The 18302-nt window shown below is 43.7% G+C and overlaps 1 protein-coding gene across 1 annotated transcript; it reads left to right on the plus strand.

Moving 5' to 3' along the window:
• Positions 1-17107: 17107 nt before the first annotated feature.
• On the plus strand, positions 17108-17716 carry LOC119322043. The gene has a single exon (XM_037595549.1). It carries the CDS (start codon positions 17233-17235, stop codon positions 17524-17526), a length of 294 nt encoding a protein of 97 aa, XP_037451446.1. The 5' UTR covers positions 17108-17232; the 3' UTR covers positions 17527-17716.
• Positions 17717-18302: the final 586 nt, after the last annotated feature.

Consider the following 18302-nt stretch of genomic DNA (forward strand, 5'->3'; position numbering starts at 1 on the left):
TGCTCCAAAGGGCCACGCGCGGTGGTCTGGGGGACCTTTAGTACCGGTTGGTAACACACCAACCGGTACTAAAGGATATATTTTTTTTGAATTTTTTTATTTTTTTCGAAAAAAATTTGTTTTTTCCTGATTTTCAAATTTCTGAATTATTTGACGATTTTGTCTCTAATCACAGCTCATCATCGCTCTAATCACCCCTCATCATTCCAAATCGTCTAACTTTCCACCCGGTCATCCATCCTCTCACTACTCCAACCTGAGCACACTTAACTTTCGAGTTATATTCCCCCTAGTTTCCAAGTCTGCACGTATTGTTTACCTGACAATAGAAAGCTGTCAATCCTATTAACCCTCGGGAATTTAGCTTGAGCATGAAGTCACATGTTTCACCGTTTTAGTTTGAAACTATTATTCTTAAAAATAATTATTATTTAGTAACCAAAATATTTCTTGAATAAGTAGTTTGACCACAGTTTGACCATAGTTTGACCACAGTTTGACAAAAAGTCAAAAAACTAAAATAGTTATTTGTTAACACTAATATTTCTTGAATAATTAGTTTGACCACAATTTGACCAGATTTAACGAAAATTAAAAAAACTGAAATTGGAGCATATCTTTTTTTCTTTTAGAATTTGAGGATTCTAAAAAATTGCAAACAGGTAGTAGGCAGTCAAAATCCGATGCGGATTTTTGTGCTGATTTTTTTGATATATTATGCATTTTTTTTGACATCGTATGCAAAAGATATGGTTGTTTTACATTTTCATAACACTTTTTTGCAAAACATGTCCAAATTTAAGTTTTTTAATTTTCCTAACTAGTAGATGTAGTAACATAACTACATCTCGAAGGATTTTAATTTTTGAAGTTTTTATCATTTTCTTTTGCTTTTTACAAAACTGAAAAGGCGATCCAGGGGGTGTGTGTTGAAAATGGACCCTTTAGTCCCAGTTTGTGTCTCCAACCGGGACTATAGGTCAGACCCCTTTAGTCACGGTTCGTGGCACAAACCGGTACTAAAGGTTAGCCCTTTAGTACCGGTTTGTGCCACGAACCGAGACTAAAGGGGCTCATGGGGCCCCGGCTTGACGCCAGCTTGCCACCACCCCTTTAGTATCGGTTCGTGGCACGAACCGGTACTAAAGGTTCAACACGAACCGGCATTAATGCATAACCATTCGAACTGGGACTAATGATACCATTAGTACCGGGCCAAAATTGAACCGGGACTAGGTCCTTTTTCTACTAGTGTGTGTTGGCCATTGGACTAGCATACTTGAGAGCAGCGCATCACCGGGCTGCGTTGTAGGCCAGAACCCTGATGTGTGAGCTGGCCTCTGTCTTCCAAGAGCCCGAGGTGGGCATTGGTAGACATATTCTCCTCGTCATCATTGGTGCTAGTGTGGTGGCCACCGAAGGACATCTCATTCTCTAGAACAAATCGATACGGCGCATTGGTCGCATATCGAAGATCCAGACAGTGAAATAGGTGAGACAATGTGAAGTGTTGTGTGTACTTTGAGCATATCATGGATTACGATCTAGCAACAATGATATAGAGCCAGTAAAACAATGTTGGTGCTCTAGGTCCTTGACTTTGTTTGCTAAATCGCCTTACTGATTTACTAAAAAAAATGTAGCGTGAAGGGGATACAATCATAATGAGCACACACCTGATCTTCGTATAATTAAGATGCACATAACCCACATCAACACACACAAATAAAGTATTCCATCAGCAAAATGCAAAGCCACACAAGACCAAAATTATTTAAGTAACGGATGCTTAGAGTCAGGTCTCTAAGTGGTGTGTGTAGTATGATCTGTTACAGCAAAAGTCAGGACCTCGTCTTGTTTACGCTGGTTCGTCTTGTATGCAAGCGTGGGGCGCAGCGGGCGAAAGCCCTGATCAGATAGGTTGACTGTGTTAGGTTGATCTCTCTCGTGTGGGTCCAACGACCCACCGGACCCCTGATCTGCGTTCTGATCGGGGGCGTCCAACCGCAATATGGTTGATGGGCCCCTATCACGCTGCGCTACATAAAAAGGTGGGGGCCCGCGGCATGTAGTATGAGGTTCACCGTGTTGCCAGGCTCCCCATTGAAACACCCGACCCGATCTAGGTCTTGCGCTGACAGTGACGGAAAGCTTCGCCATCGCCACTGCCCACACATCGCCTCCGCCACCACCTCGCCCACTCTCTGCCATCACCAGGCGCCACAGCACCACGATGGCCTCCGGCTCGAGCTCATCAGCACCAGGAGAAGGTAGGTTCACCAGAATCACTAGCCTACACCGATCCAGAGGATCTATCAATGGTATCAGGCCATGCTAGGCTATGTTTTTCGGTGCAAAGTATAAACAGAGAAAGAAAAAAAGAAAACCCTTCCCCCAAGAACCCTAGACAGGGCAAAGAACGAATCCTCCACGGAAACGGAAAAATTAGCGCCGCCGCAAGGCCGCACCGTTCCTCTCGATCTTGATGCGCATCAGCAAGCCGATGCATCGAGAAGAAGAACACCTTCCCTTTTCAGGGGCAAAGATCGCCACCACCGATCCATTCGACGCTGGCGCGCTCACGGCAAGGGGAACGCGCGACCGGCGAAGGGGTCGGCAGGGGCGCAGCCGCTCCGTCCATCTAGGTTGCCGTCGGGCGGCAGCTACCTCTCTCTTCTCTCTAGGAAGGTGGTGGATGGAGACAGTACAAACAGAAAGGGGGAAAGGGAGAAGCTCATGCGCGGCTCGCGCGGCGCGGTGGCTTCACACCGTCGCCGGCGGCCGGCAGAGCCCCGACCCAGCTGCAGCACAAAGAGAGACAGAGGGAGAGGCGAGAGGGAGCAGAGGAGGCGCAGGCGGCGCTCTCTCTCTCTCTCTGCCAAAGGAAAGGAATGGGAAGGTACTCGCGCGGCGCTGTGGCAACGCCGTCGCCGGCGGCCGGCGGGCCCCAACCCGCCGCCACTCGGGCGCGGTCGCGCGCGGCAAAGGGAGAGAGGCGTGTGAATGGAATGAGGCTAGGTTTACGGGAGCACGCGGCTGCACTCGCTTTTACCCACCCGATCTGCGCGGACGGCCGTCGGATTTGATCCGACTGCAACCAGCGAGCGACGCAACCCCCCAATGGGCCACTGGGCCGAAAGAGAGGAAGGCCGCAGCCGCAGCCGCGCGCTAGGCCGGACCGAGACCGCAGCCGCGCGCTGGGCCAAGGCCGCAGCCGCGCACTGGGCTGTGCTACTGTTTTTCCTTGTTTTTTTGTCCAGGCTTTGGGCAGATTTAATAGTTTTTCTATGCAAATTTTTCCAACGAAATTTTTTGTTCAGAAAATAGAAAAGTTAACAGAAATTTTTTCTGAAAATGAAAATAGAAAAAAATTCAGGACAAGAAATGTTCACGAATTTTTACAAAGGAAATTAAAAAAGTTCATGCTTTTTTATTCGGTCAAAGAAAAGTTTTTGTAAAGAGTAAAAAGTTCATGAATTTGTATTCACGTTTTTCCGCTGCGTAAATAATTACTAGTCCTCTTTTACAAAGAAAATAAAAGATTAGATAGAATTAAGTTTTTAAGAGCATGTTAAAGTGATTATTAAAATGAATATAATTATGTTATTTTTTATAACCAACGTTGTTAATAACATGATTCTGTTTTATTATTGAATTTAAAGGTGCATTTATTTCTAATATTTTGCCCAACGGTAATATAAATTTAATTGCATAGACAATTGTATGTTTAATTTGACCAACCTTAGATTAATGCATATGATTATTATACTGATTTCACTTAAATTCTGATTTCAGGAGGCTTCCACTTGATGAGTTGGCTAAAAGATGTTCCGACACTCAAAGGTGATAACTACACTGAGTGGAGGAAGAAAGTAGACCTGACATTTGTCTGTGCTGACCTGGACTGGGTTGTGGATGAACCATAGTCGGTTAGACCTGCAGGCTGCAGAGCCAGTCAGACAGGCCACTGACAAAAGATGATGCATGGGAGAAGAAGAAAAAATATTATTCTCCTTTGGAGATGTCATACTCCATAGCAAATCAAAAATGGGTCAATGCAAACAAAAAGTACATGACATTTATAAAGAATACAATTTAGAGCACCATTGTGGGCTACATTGCAGAGTGCACTTCCGCCGGGGAGTTGCTTACAAAGATAAAGAGCCAGTTCACTGGCTCTTCAAAGATATATGCCACCCAGGTGTTAAAGCAACTGGTGACAAAACACTACATAGGTGGTATTCATGGAATAAGAGAGCACATCCTCAGGATAAGCAATATGGCAGCAAAGCTCCAGCCCATGGATGAGCATCTGGAGATCAAACCAAAGCTCCTGGTCCACCTGGTCATGACTTCACTACCAAAGGAGTTTGAAACCTTTGTTGTAAACTATAATATGTCATCTGGATCATGGGACATTGAAAAGACAATAGAAATGTGTGTCCAAGAAGAGGACAGACACAAAGCCTCACATGGTGGTTTACTCAACTATGTGAAGGAGAACAAGAAAAAGAATTACAATCAAAACAATAAAGGTTCTCCCTCAAAGCCACATGGAAAATCTCCCTATCAGCATCAGCGTCAACAACAACCTTTCTTAGTGGACAAAGACACTTGTCTCCACTACAGACAGAAAGGGCATTACAAGAAAGACGGTGCTGCTTGGCTGAAGTCAGTCATGGCAAAAGGAGGTAATAATATAGTTTCATTTGTAAATGAATCCTTGTATACACAGTTTTCAAAATCCACTTGGTCGATTGACTCAGGAGCAACTATTCATGTTGCAAATTCTTTACAAGGATTCAATTCGAGGCGGACTATGCAAAGAAGTGAAAGATGCATTGAAGTGGAAAACGGAGTTGAAGCAGAAGTTGAAGTTGTCGGTGACATCTCCTTGGAGTTGGCTGATGGATTCAATCTTCTACTTATAGATGTTTTATTTGTTCCATCATGTCATAGAAACTTAATTAGTGTTTCTTGTTTGGACAAAAATAATTATGAATGTTATTTTGGACATGGCAAATGTGCCATATGGTTAAATAATGCTTATGTGGGTGATGCATTACTACACGGTGAGCTTTATTTATTATCACTTCGTGAAAAAGTTTATTCTGTATGCAATGTGAAAGAACATGTTTTCGCATCGAATAAAGAACAAAAGAAAGGAAAGAGAACATTCGACTCATCGAAATTATGGCACTGTCGCTTGGGCCATATTTCCAAGGGGAGAATAGAAAGATTAGTCAAAAGTGAAATTCTTCCTCCATTAGAATTCTCAGATTAGAACAATGCATAGATTGCATTAAAGGAAAGTATATAAAACAAATCAAAAAGGGTCCAATCGATAGCACATGCACACTAGAAATCATTCACACTGATATTTGTGGACCATTTCCGGTGAAAAGTGTGGATGGATATGACTCGTTCATAACATTCACAGATGATTACTCTCGCTATGGATATATTTATCCAGTCAAAGAAAGATCTGAAGCGTTGGATAAATTTAAAATATTCAAAGCTGAAGTTGAATATCAGCATGATAAAAGAATAAAGATAGTCAGGTCCGACCGTGGGGGAGAGTACTATGTGAAGGAAATATGCCCTAGAGGCAATAATAAAGTTATTATTTATTTCCTCATATCATGATAAATGTTTATTATTCATGCTAGAATTGTATTAACCGGAAACATGATACATGTGTGAATACATAGACAAACTTAATGTCACTAGTATGCCTCTACTTGACTAGCTCATTAATCAAAGATGGTTATGTTTCCTAACCATAGACATGTGTTGTCATTTGATTAAAGAGATCACATCATTAGGAGAATGATGTGATTGACTTGACCCATTCCATTAGCCCAGCACTTGATCGTTTAGTATGTTGCTATTGCTTTCTTCATGACTTATACAAAGTTCCTACAACTATGAGATTATGCAACTCCCATTTACCGGAGGAACACTTTGTGTGCTACCAAACGTCACAACGTAACTGGGTGATTATAAAGGAGCTCTACAGGTGTCTCCAAAGATAGATGTTGAGTTGGCGTATTTCGAGATTAGGTTTTGTCACAGCGATTATCGGAGAGGTATCTCTGGGCCCTCTCGGCAATGCACATCACTATAAGCCTTGCAAGTAATGTGGCCAATGAGTTGGTTACGGAATGATGCATTACGTAACGAGTAAAGAGAGTTGCCGGTAACGAGATTGAACTAGGTATTGGATACCGACGATCGAACCTCAGGCAAGTAACATACCGATGACAAAGGGAACAACGTATGTTGTTATGCGGTTTGACCGATAAAGATCTTCATAGAATATGTAGGAGCCAATATGAGCATCTAGGTTCCGCTATTGGTTATTGACTGGAAACAGTTCTAGGTCATGTCTACATAGTTCTCGAACCCGTAGGGTCCGCACGCTTAAAGTTACGATGAAAGTTTCATTATGAGTTTATATGTTTTGATGTACCGAAGGTTGTTTGGAGTCCCGGATGTTATCACGGACATGACGAGGAGTCTCGAAATGGCCGAGACAAAAAGATTGATATATTGGAAGCCTATATTTGGAAAACGGAATCGTTCCGGGAGAAAACGGGATTTTTCCGGAGTACCGGGGGGTTACCGGAACCCCCCGGGGTTAATGGGCCTAGATGGGCCATGAGGGAGAAGAGGAGGGCCAGCCAGGGCAGGCTGCGCGCCCCCTCTCCCCCTAGTCCGAATAGGACAAGGAGGGGGGCGGCGCCCCCCTTTCCTCTTTCCCCTCCCCCCTTTCCTTCTCCACCAAGGCAAGAGGGGGGAGTCCTACACCCGGTGGGAGTAGGACTCCTCCAGGCGCACGCCTAGGGGGCCGGCCGCACCTCCCCCTCCCTCCTTTATATACGGGGGCAGGGGGGCACCTCTAGACACACAAGTTGATCTTCGTGATCGTTCCTTAGCCGTGTGCGGTGGCCCCCTCCACCATATTGCACCTCGGTCATATCGTTGCGGTGCTTAGGCGAAGCCCTGTGTCGGTAGAACATCATCATCGTCACCATGCCGCCGTGTTGATGGAACTCATCCCCGACACCCTGCTGGATCGGAGTCCGGGGATCGTCATCGAGCTGAACGTGTGCTGAACTCGGAGGTGCCGTACGTTTGGTGCTTGGATCGGTCGGATGGTGAAGACGTATGACTACATCAACTGCGTTGTCATAACGCTTCCGCTTTCGGTCTACGAGGGTATGTGGACACACTCTCCCCTCTCGTTGCTATGCATCACCATGATCTTGCGTGTGCGTAGGAATTTTTTTGAAATTACTATGTTCCCCAAGACTATGGTCTGCACACTCCATATGGCCAAGTCCCTAGACCTTTTGCAAAGTTCTTGCAGGAGACTAGCATAGTAGCCTAGTATTAATGCCGGGCAAGCCTCAGCAAAATGGAGTAGCTGAAAGGCGCAACCGTACACTTATGGATATGGTGCGCATCATGATGAGTTACTCCACCTTGCCATTGGGATTATGGATGGAGGCGCTTAAAACTGCCATTCACATTCTCAACAGAGTACCAAGCAAGTCGGTGCCCAACACACCATACGAGCTATGGACAGGAAGACTGCCCTCCCTACAACACTTACGGGTGTACGTGGGGGTGCCCTGCTGAGGCCAAGATGTTTAATCCAAACATTGCAAAGTTAGATCCCAAAACAGTGAGTTGCCACTTCATTGGCTATCCAGACATATCAAAGGGTTTTCGTTTCTACTGCCCAGACAGGTATACAAAGTTTGTAGAAACAAGACATGCAGTCTTCTTAGAGGACGAAATGATGAGGGGGAGCTTGGTAGCTCGGAAAATTGATCTTGAGGAGAAGAGGGTGCATGCACCTAATCCGATGATTCAGGAGCCATTTTTCTCACTACCAGTTGCAACTCCACCCATGACAACTATGGGGGTAGACCCGGAACCTATCAGTCAGGAGCCGACTGAACCCGTTGTTGAGCATGAAAGGGAGGTGTAGCAGAAAATTTTAGAAGAAGTGCCAGAAGTTGAGGCATAGAATGTGCCAGAAACTGAGGCCCTTAGAAGGTCTACAAGACACAAAAAATCAGCTATTTCTACTGATTATAAAGTTTATAACATAGAAATAGGTCATACAAAAAAAGATCCCACCTCATATGAAGAAGCCATGAGAAGATCTCATTCATCAAAGTGGATGAAGGCAATGGAACGCGAGATGAAATCAATGAGTTCCAAAGATGTTTGGGACTTAGAGGAAATTCCTAAAGGAGCCAAAACAGTAGGCTGCAAATGGGTCTACAAAATTAAGTATGACTCTAAAGGGAATGTAGAAAAGTATAAAGCACGACTGATGGTAAAAGGATTTGCACAAAGAGAAGGGATAGATTACAATGGGACATTTTCTCTAGTCTCATGTAAAGATTCCTTCAGAATCATAATGGCATTAGTTGCTCATTTTGATTTAGAGTTACATCAAATGGATGTAAAGACGACATTTCTCAATGGAGATTTAAAGGAATATGTATACATGAAACAACCCAAAGGTTTTATCATGGAAGGCAAGGAAAATATGGGATCCCGCCTGAAGAAATCCATTTATGGATTAAAGCAAGCCTCTAGACAGTGGTATTTAAAGTTTAATCAAATGATTACAAGTTTTGGATTTAAAGAAAATATTGAGGATAAATGTATTTATGCAAAGTTTAAAAATGGGAAATATATTTTCCTAATCTTGTATGTGGATGATATCCTGCTTGCTAGCAGTGATGTTAGTCTATTACAAGAAACATAGAAGTTCTTATCTTCAAATTTTGACATAACAGATCTTGGTGAAGCATCATATGTTTTGGGCATAGAAATTCACCGAGATAGGAACAATGGAGTCTTAGGACTATCGCAGAAAGCATATTTAGAAAAGGTTCTTAAAAAGTATAATATGCATGCGAGCAAAGCCACACCTGCTCTATAGTCAAGGGCGATAGTTTTGGGAAATTCCAATGTCCCAAGAACCAGTACGAGATCGATTAAATGAAAGTAGTACCATATGCTTCGGCTGTTGGCAGCTTACAGTATGCACAAGTGTGCACTCGCCCTGACTTAGCTTTTATCACCGGAGTACTCGGTAGATATCAAGAGAATCCAGGCATATAGCACTGGAAGATGGTAAAGAAAGCATTGCGTTATGCGCAAGGCACGAAGGAATACATGCTAATATACAGGAGAAGTGATTCCATAGAGATAAAAGACTATTCAGACGCAGATTTTGCGGGGGACAGAGATGATAGAAAATCCACGTCAGGATACGTATTCAGCCTCGCTGGGGGAGCTATTTCATGGAAAAGCTCCAAGCTGTCGATAGTTGCATCATCCACGGTGTATGCAGAATTTATAGCATGCTTCGAGGCCACGGGGCAGGCGATATGGCTAAATAAATTTGTATCCGACTTAAAAGTGGTAGATTGTATTCACAAACCACTAAAGATGTACTGTGACAACCAACCCGCAGTATTTTACGCTCACAACAACAAGTTGAGTAATGCTACCAAAACAATAGAAATAAGGTATTATGTTGTGAAAGATAAAATCCAGGATCAAACTATAAGTCTCGAGTATATAAGGACAAAAGATATGCTTGCGGATCCGCTAACGAAAGGCTTACCACCCAATGTGTTCACGGAACACTTAGCCGACATGGGTTTAAGAGAAAGCATATGATTCTTGGATCATCAGAGGCCCAAAAGGAACAGAATTTGTTTCTAAACAAAACATATGTTGTAGTTGTATGATTCTATCGGCAATTAAGCTGTGACGATGAAACATGCTCTATGTACTAATATGTGATGAAACAAATAAACTAGAAAGTATAAGGTTAAAATTAAAAGTTGAGATCAAGGGGGGGAATGTTAGGTTGATCTCTCCCGTGTGGACCCAACGGCCCACCGGACCCCTAATCCGCGCCCTGATCGGGGGCGCCCAACCACAATATGGTTGATGGGCCCCTGTCACGCAACTACATAAAGAGGTGGGGGCCGGCGGCATGCAGTATGAGGCTCATCGCGTTGCCAGGCTCCCCATCGAAACACCCGACCCGATCTAGATCTTGCGCTGACAGTGACGGGAAGCTCCGCCGCCGCCATTGCCCACACATCGCCGCCGCCACCACCTCGCCCACTCTCCGCCATCACCGTGCGCCACAACACCATGATGGCCTCTGGCTTGAGCTCGCCAGCACGAGGAGAAGGTAGGTTCACCGAAATCAGTAGCCTGCACCGATCCAGAGGATCTATTAGACGGAAGTAGTGGTCATGCTTGGACCGCGTCCAGTATATATAATGTACCATGTGTATTGTGTTCCAGCATCTTCAAGAGCGTACACTCTATCAGGATTCGTACTTGAAATGCCTTCGAATGTTACTAAAAAGGAAAATGTGCAATAGCATATTCCATCATAATTATGTTTCGTATCAGTCTGTATTGTTAATCATAATCCAAATAATCGTGTCCTTAGAGCAAGATATTATCCTACAAGAAACATTCTCAGCTGTGAACTTAAAAAGGGATCCTCTTGCGTGTGGCAAAGTATTTGGGCAGGTATCCAGACTTTCAAAAAGGGCTGCATTTGGAGAGTGGGAGATGGCACAAAGATAAACATATGGAACGATTGTTGGATACCAAATAGTGCATCCAATAAAATCATCACAATTTGGGGCAATCAAGTGCTAACCCGGGTTTGTGAGTTATTAGACCCAATCACTGGAGAGTGGGATGAGCAGCTGATCCAAGAGAATTTTTTGGCACATTGACGCTGAACGTATCTTGCAAATCCCTATATTTCATTTGGAGATAGAAGATTTTGTTGCATGGCATCTAACGAAGAATGGGGTGTTCTCGGTTCGCTCTGCTTACTATAAACAGTGGGAAGAAAACTTTAACCAGGACAATATGGGCCTTGTGCGCTACTCCTCAGTGCCACATCCAATCTGGCGCAAGTTATGGAGTTTGAAGGTTCCAACAAAGATCAAAATTTTCATCTGGCGGTGCCTACACAATGCCATCCCATGTTTTAGCGTTCTTGCAAATCATCATATAGGAAAGGTATCCCAATGCCCAATTTGTCAAGCGGGTGCAGAGGACATTTCGCATGTCCTGTTCAAGTGTATTCGATCGAGGGCTGTTTGGGATGCTCTTGCAATAAGCACAGAGATCCGGTTGGCTGCTGAGGTGGATCGATTAGGTGCGGCTGTTATTGATTTTCCTACTTTGCGATGCTGCTCATCAAAAACCTTTTTTTGGGAGAGGTCGAACTACCAGAATTAATAGCTATAACATGTAGGTATTTGTGGTGGTAACGGAGAGAGTTTGTCAAAGGAAAGGGAGTGCAAACGCCAGAGAGAACGGCACGTGTGATCATGGCGCTCTCCCTAAACTACATGTGTGCTGCAGGAAAGGTCCGGACAAATGCAAAGATAAACAAATGGCCTTTGGTCCTAGTTGGGCATCTAGTTCTAAATGTTGATGCTTCCTTTTCTGTTGGAACAAACTCCGGTGCTTGTGGAGCAATTATCAGAGATCATAAAGGGCATTTCATTAATGCTTCTACAGCTAGGCTTGAGCATGTGGCTGATGTTGTTGCTGCCGAAGCAGCCGCACTTTTTGAAGGATTGAAGCTGGCCCTAAGTTTGGGCTGCACTAAACTGATGGTAAGGATGGACAATAGCACAGTGGTGTATGCACTAAATCTCAATGAAGGCCATTCGATGACGGCAGCGCGAGTGTTGGATGATTGCAGGAGTATATTGTGTGATTTTGGAAAGGTTACAGTTGAGCATTGTTTCAGAGAGTCCAATGTAGTAGCTCATGAATTAGCGAAATCGGGATGTGTGAACGACCCTTCTGTTTGGGCCGAGGCACCTCCTAGCTTCCTTGTTAAATTCCTAGCTGATGATGTAACCGTTATTTAAGTTAATAAAGTAATTCTTCCCGTAAAAAAAAACATAATCCAAATAAAAGTAATAAATGTACAAGATCGTATGTTTTCTAGAACATACAACAAACAATTATGACACGGGTGATCCCGCACAGAACTAGTATTACCCCGTACTAGTACTCACAAAAATATCACTTTTTGTGAGAAAAAAAAGATAAAGATCACTTGTATAGGAGTAGAAGTTAAGATTATCAGCTTTTATACACAATGTTCTTTTCCACATGTATTTCCACTCTTCTTAACCTAACGATTTATTGCCCTTAAACCTGATCAATACATATGCTCCTCTCTGTGTTTTCTACCTCTGTCCTCGATGGATTCCATTTGGTCAGGCAACTAATGAGAAATGCAAAGGCTATCTTAGAGGTGACCATCTAGAGAAATTCAAATCAAGGCAAATCTAAATAAACTTGAAACAATTATCAGGGATATCTTCGGACAGTAGATACCCATGTACCCCTTACAACGGGATTAGAATGCATAGAAGTAGAATGGTTGTTGCATCACATAACATCAAAGTTAATGGGATGTAGTACTCCTGTTAAAGGGTGAGAAAAAATCTACCACTATTTAAATGTGAAAAGAGACAAGGAACATGATCATTATTCACAAATAAGTCATTCTTCGCATGTGATCTGAACAAGGAGTAGAGCTCAGTGGTGGTTGGCATACATAATATATACAAGTTTTACACCGCTTTTGCAATGTTGTCACAAACCATACACGTCTTAGGACTTGGAAGCATCAGGATTTAAGATTGCATCGTCTCGGGTATGTACATGAAGCATGATCACCATGTTGGTAAACTAGAGATGGAATCCTCGTCAGGTGTGTGTTGCCCAGGCTGCATTGTAGGCCAGAAATCCCCTGGTATGTGAGGTGACCACTTGCTTTCAGGAGCCCAAGGTGGGCATTGGTAGACATATTCTTCTCGTCATCATTGGTGCTAGTGTGGTGGCCAGCGAAGGACATCTCTTTCTCTAGAACAAATCGATACAGCGCATTGGTCGCATATCGAAGATCCAGACAGTGAAATAGGTGAGAGAAAATGAAGTGTTGTGTGTACTGTGAGCATATCATGGATTACGATCTAGCAACAATGATATAGGGCCAGTGGAACAATACTGGTGCTCTAGGACCTTGATTTTGTTTGATAAATCACCTTATTTATTTACTAAATAAATATAGCATGAAGGGGATACAATCATAATGAGCACACACATGGCCTTTGTATAATTAAGATGCACACAACCCACATCAACACACACAAATGAAGTATTCCACCAGCAAAATGCAAAGGCATACAAGACCAAAATTATTCCCTTGGGGGGGGGGGGGTATACCTAGAACATGTTGCTACCCATGTGGCGTAAAAACATCGTTGGCCACTTGCTCCAATCATGTTTACACCGCCATCAGCAAATCTTTGTTAGTCTGTCACTAAAGAGTAGATCACGAACATAAACAATGCATACACTGCTAGATACATGTAGTGGAGATAATTTTTTATCATTAAAAACCATATCATTTCTATACAACCACAATGAACAAATTAACTCTAACGGTCCCAACCTTATGAATGCGCTAAATTGTGAGGTTTGACTGCCCAATTTTGGCAGTCCGCTGAGTTGCATATAGGTCGATTCTAATCATGGGGTGGCACACATAGAGGATTAGATTGGGTGCACACGCGAAGAACGATTAACCCAGGTTCAGTCCCTCATGGTGAGGTAATACACCACATTCTCCTTGTCTGATCTTTATTATGGTGTCTCGTATGAGAGAGGTATGTCTGCAAGATGACTTGGAGGTTGTGTATCATGCCAACTTCGGAGGCCCCTATCTCCCCTTATATGGATGAATAGGAGTAGGGATAGACCAAGTCGATTTACAAGGCTTGCAGCCCCAGTAAAGTGCATATCTTATGCATCAAGTAAGGATGCATCCTTCTGTAGGTGGCTCACATGCTGGATTGTGACTAGGGGGTCTCGGGCCGGCCTGCTGGGCCGATCGGTTTGCGGTGGCGTGAGGCACCCCTAGGCCGTAACACCGTCAATGACATCGAGCCAGTGAACAAACATATTGGTAACATTGTGCGATCAGATACAAGTTGAGCACAATTTGAATGACTGTTCATGTAACACGTGTAAACTTGCATTGGAAGAAGAGATGTTTAGTTGTCTCAAGGCTAGCAAAGAAGGAACACTTCTTACTTCCAAACTAATTGTGGCAAGCGAGGCTATCATTTGTCAGGATCAAGCTCGTCTTTGCTGAAATACTATGAAAACTGTAACCTCCTTCGATTGCAATCCTGATATCTCCTTACTCTTACTTCATTAACAGATTTTAACAAAATATAATTATATAAATGGTCACATAGAGATAAAGCAAATCCATAATGAGAAACAACTCATACTTGATTAATATCATTTTTGCCTGACATAAGGAAACACACATGGGATGGTACTATGGGCAAGCATATGGAGAGCTGATTCCAAGCGTTGATAATGGATATTTTTTGTATGTCAGGAATTTACCTTTGCTTACTACATTCGAAGGGTCTTACGCCTTAGTTTGAGATGCATCTCCATGTCATGTAATTTCAGAAAGGGAACTATGTTTTCGGTGTCAAAAAACAACATCAGCCATTACCATGTTAAGGCAAATGATACACATCTGTGAAAATATCAACTTATGTTTCGATCGGTTCCATGCACATGAAAGGTTCCTGTATTTTTTCCCTTCTTGGGCATGAACACAGACCGTGGGGTGCTGGTTCATTCTTTCTCTCGCTCTCCTTCGAATCCAACCACGGCTCCAGCCATGGCCTCCCCAGTGCCCCTCCCGCGACTCACCACAACCCATGGTTAGCAGAAAAGAGAAATTAGGCGAGGCAGCAGCGTCCGTGTCCTTTGCTTGGCCGAAAAGACCCTAGCCCCCCAGCGCATCACCGCCGGGCTCCTGCCTATCCCTATGAGCACCTTCGAAAGACTGAGCCGATATATCATCTTGAAAGTTACGAAGTCATCATAGGCACCTCGACGTCGATGAGAACGTCTCCTCCCACTGAATGCGCATCGCGGGAAATTCTGGAATAAATCCAGGAATAAATGCGAGCACCAGGACTTGAACCCTTGTGGGCTAGGGATACCACAGTCCCTCTAACCATTCAACCACATGTTGGTTCGCTGATTTGGCCCGAGTTGATTGTTTTTCCTCGGTTGAGATTTGGTCTCTAGCATGAATCAGGCTTGGTGCGTGTCTATTTCTTTGGTAGTTTATTGTGTCGTTTGATGATAGCCCTGCTCTGTACCATCTTAAATCTTGTTACAGGTGAGTTACTTCTGCTTTAAACTAGCTCTTCATCCCTTCTACTCCTATTTGTACGTACTACTTCTGAATCTGAATTTGAGAACAATAAATGGCATATGCTTCAGAATGCACACCAGTGACACAAGGCGAGCAATTCCACACAAGGCGAGTACGTCGTTTGGATATATGTCCCAAATTATGGAGTTAAGAGTTGGGATGATGCCATACGAACTCGTTCAATAATTAGCTACTGTCTCCTGTGAATATTTTGCACAAGAATTTGATGCCGAGTATATGGTGAATTACTCTTGACATAATTCCTGTGTTTTAGTATCACTACCTTGACCAAAAGTTATGGGATTTAGACCATTCCCCACTACAGTAATTTTACCCAAGTCAAATTAACTCACGAGGCTCTCACACTGAGTAATTTTACCCAAGTCAAGTAAAGAAATATTGAGAGGGTGTAAGAGGGAGCATGTTAAAATTGCTCAATGTGAAGACCCATTTCATTTTGTGCAACCAGCTGTATTTTCATGTGCGCAGTTATCAATCGCTGACTTGGGTCACTCCCAAGATCAAAATCCTGGGAGAAATAATTTCAGGGCGGCCTCTCCCAGCAGCTATAGAGGCTGCCATGGTGGGCAATCGCTGTAATTATTCAGGCGGGAGAGATGATATCTAGAATTGATTTTGTACCTCTTTAGACGGATTTTTGGAGGAGTTAACGGAGGCAGCCATAGCGCAGCGACAAGGTTCCCGGTCAACTATAGCACAACTATCATGGCTATTTCACGGGAAATTTAATTTCATGGTTACATTTCAACTTTTCCGATCGAGTTTTATTTTTGGGGATCTTCTAAGCATGTGCCTTGGTCAGCTCTTTCCTCCGTGTTGAACTGGTGTGTGTCTCTATCTTTCTTTCATGTTGATATTGTATATCAGTTCCTTTGTTTAACATTGAACCGTGTAGTAACTTTGACACTTTCCGTCATGTAATGACTCATATGTGAATCTGTCTTATGTTGCCACAACCGCATGATTACGTGATTGAAATTCGAAGTATGAGTGAAAGGGTGAAGGTGTCGTGAGTTGGATGTGCCATTGGAGACAATGTCCGGCTTGGATTGAAGAGGCAACGATAACGAGGTGGAAGAGGAGTGGTTGAACGGTAAAAATGTCAATAATGTTATTTGTTGTACATGAGGATCACAAAGATATAGAAATGTTAAAAATCTAACCTTGGATTTTTCAGTATGGAAAATCAAACTTTTTTGATGGCAAATTACGTGTCACGAGCATGGCAATTTCCTTAAGCAAGCATGGCAATTTCTGGCAAAAGAACTTAACTTGTGAAGATGTTGAAGGGAATTTTGCCATAAAAAACATTTGATTGGCCATGTGTTAAAAATCTGACATCAGATTTGTTGCGCGGTCCTAATGATATGTTTGACATGATTGTTGTTACACTAATTGAATAACTATACCCCATTGCAACGCACGCGCAATTACGTGAGACAAAAATAGATGCTGGATTGCGGCGGTTAGAAACTTGGAAGCTAATTACTAAGGAGATTCAAAGCTTGGATTTGAGAGTAGGGAGGTGGGGGGAGCCATGATTGGATATCAATGCATGCAATGGAGGGGAGGCCATGATCCCAGGACCGCTCGTTTATTCTTTCCTGAGAAGAACCCGGGTGACCACCAGAAGAAATGGAAAGGAAGGGCCTCGTGATTTGCGGACTACCGGTGTCTCCTCAAGACTAAGAGCCGGCTAGCTCAAGCTCCACCATGCAATCCGCAGAACGCGCAGAGCTGCAAGCAAATCCACACCGATTTAACCTTCCTCTTGATCGATCGCACGCACGGCTACAGTTCTCGCGTCTCCTCTAAAAGAAGTGCAATATAATTCTCATCGTCGTCGAGGCTCACCCATGGCGGCGTCCGCGCGCACATGCCTGGTGGTGGCAGCGCTGGCGTGCGCCCTAACGCTGGCCCTGCACACGGCGGATGCGCAGGCGGACGAGGGCCAGAAGCCCAAGTGCGCTTCGGGCGCCGCCATGCCGTGCCGTGTGGGCGCGTTGCGCGACCCGGAGAACCAGGAGGAGGAGGGCCTGTTGAACGTGAAGGTGCCGAGCAGCGCGGCCGACGACGACTACAGCGATCCCGACCAGCCCAAGGACCCCGACGAGTCCGACGGCGATGACCTGGTCGTCCTCGGCCACTGATACGACCGACCGTCTGGTCTGACACGATCGATCATGTGCGCGTGGCACTTAGCATTACATTTTTTTTTGAACACCACTTAGCATTACATTTGTTCTTTATTTTTTAGCCATCTTTTGGTTCGTCAAGTAGATAGTGTGCGTGGACCGCGGATGTGTGTTTTCTAATAAAGTTTATTAAGGGATTTGAACATTTGGTATGTGTGATCCCTACACGATTGATGACCTGGATTAATCTGTGGTACACCGTTTTTGATTCAATATGCTAATAAGATCAATGATATAGGACTTAGATGTGCAATACTTATGTCACATCTAGATGTGCTTTAGCAATTGTCTAGGGCACATCTAGATGTACCTTAGTTATTGCATATCTAAGTGACACAAGCAAGCATAGAAAGGAAAAGGAAAAGAAAAAAGAAAATATTCACATGAATTTTCGCGTGAAATCAATGATATCGTCGTCCTCGGCCAGCCCAAGGACCCCGACGAGTCCGACGGCGATGACCTCGTCGTCCTCGGCCACTGGTACGATCGACAGTCCGGTCCGGCATGATCGATCATGTGCGTGTGGGGCTTAGCATTACATTTTGGATCTGTCTAGGACACATCTAAATGTGACGTAATTATGTCACATCTAAATTGATATTCACTTTGTTTGTGGTCTATTTTTTTGTCCTAGTTTTTTTTTTCTTGTTGCTGCATTATATATTTGGGAAAGCTTAGATGTGACATCCTTAAAAAACATCTAGATATGAATTAGACAATACATTTTTGTT

This window comes from Triticum dicoccoides, chromosome 6B (genome assembly GCF_002162155.2).
Source record: "Triticum dicoccoides isolate Atlit2015 ecotype Zavitan chromosome 6B, WEW_v2.0, whole genome shotgun sequence".
NCBI lineage: Eukaryota > Viridiplantae > Streptophyta > Magnoliopsida > Poales > Poaceae > Triticum > Triticum dicoccoides.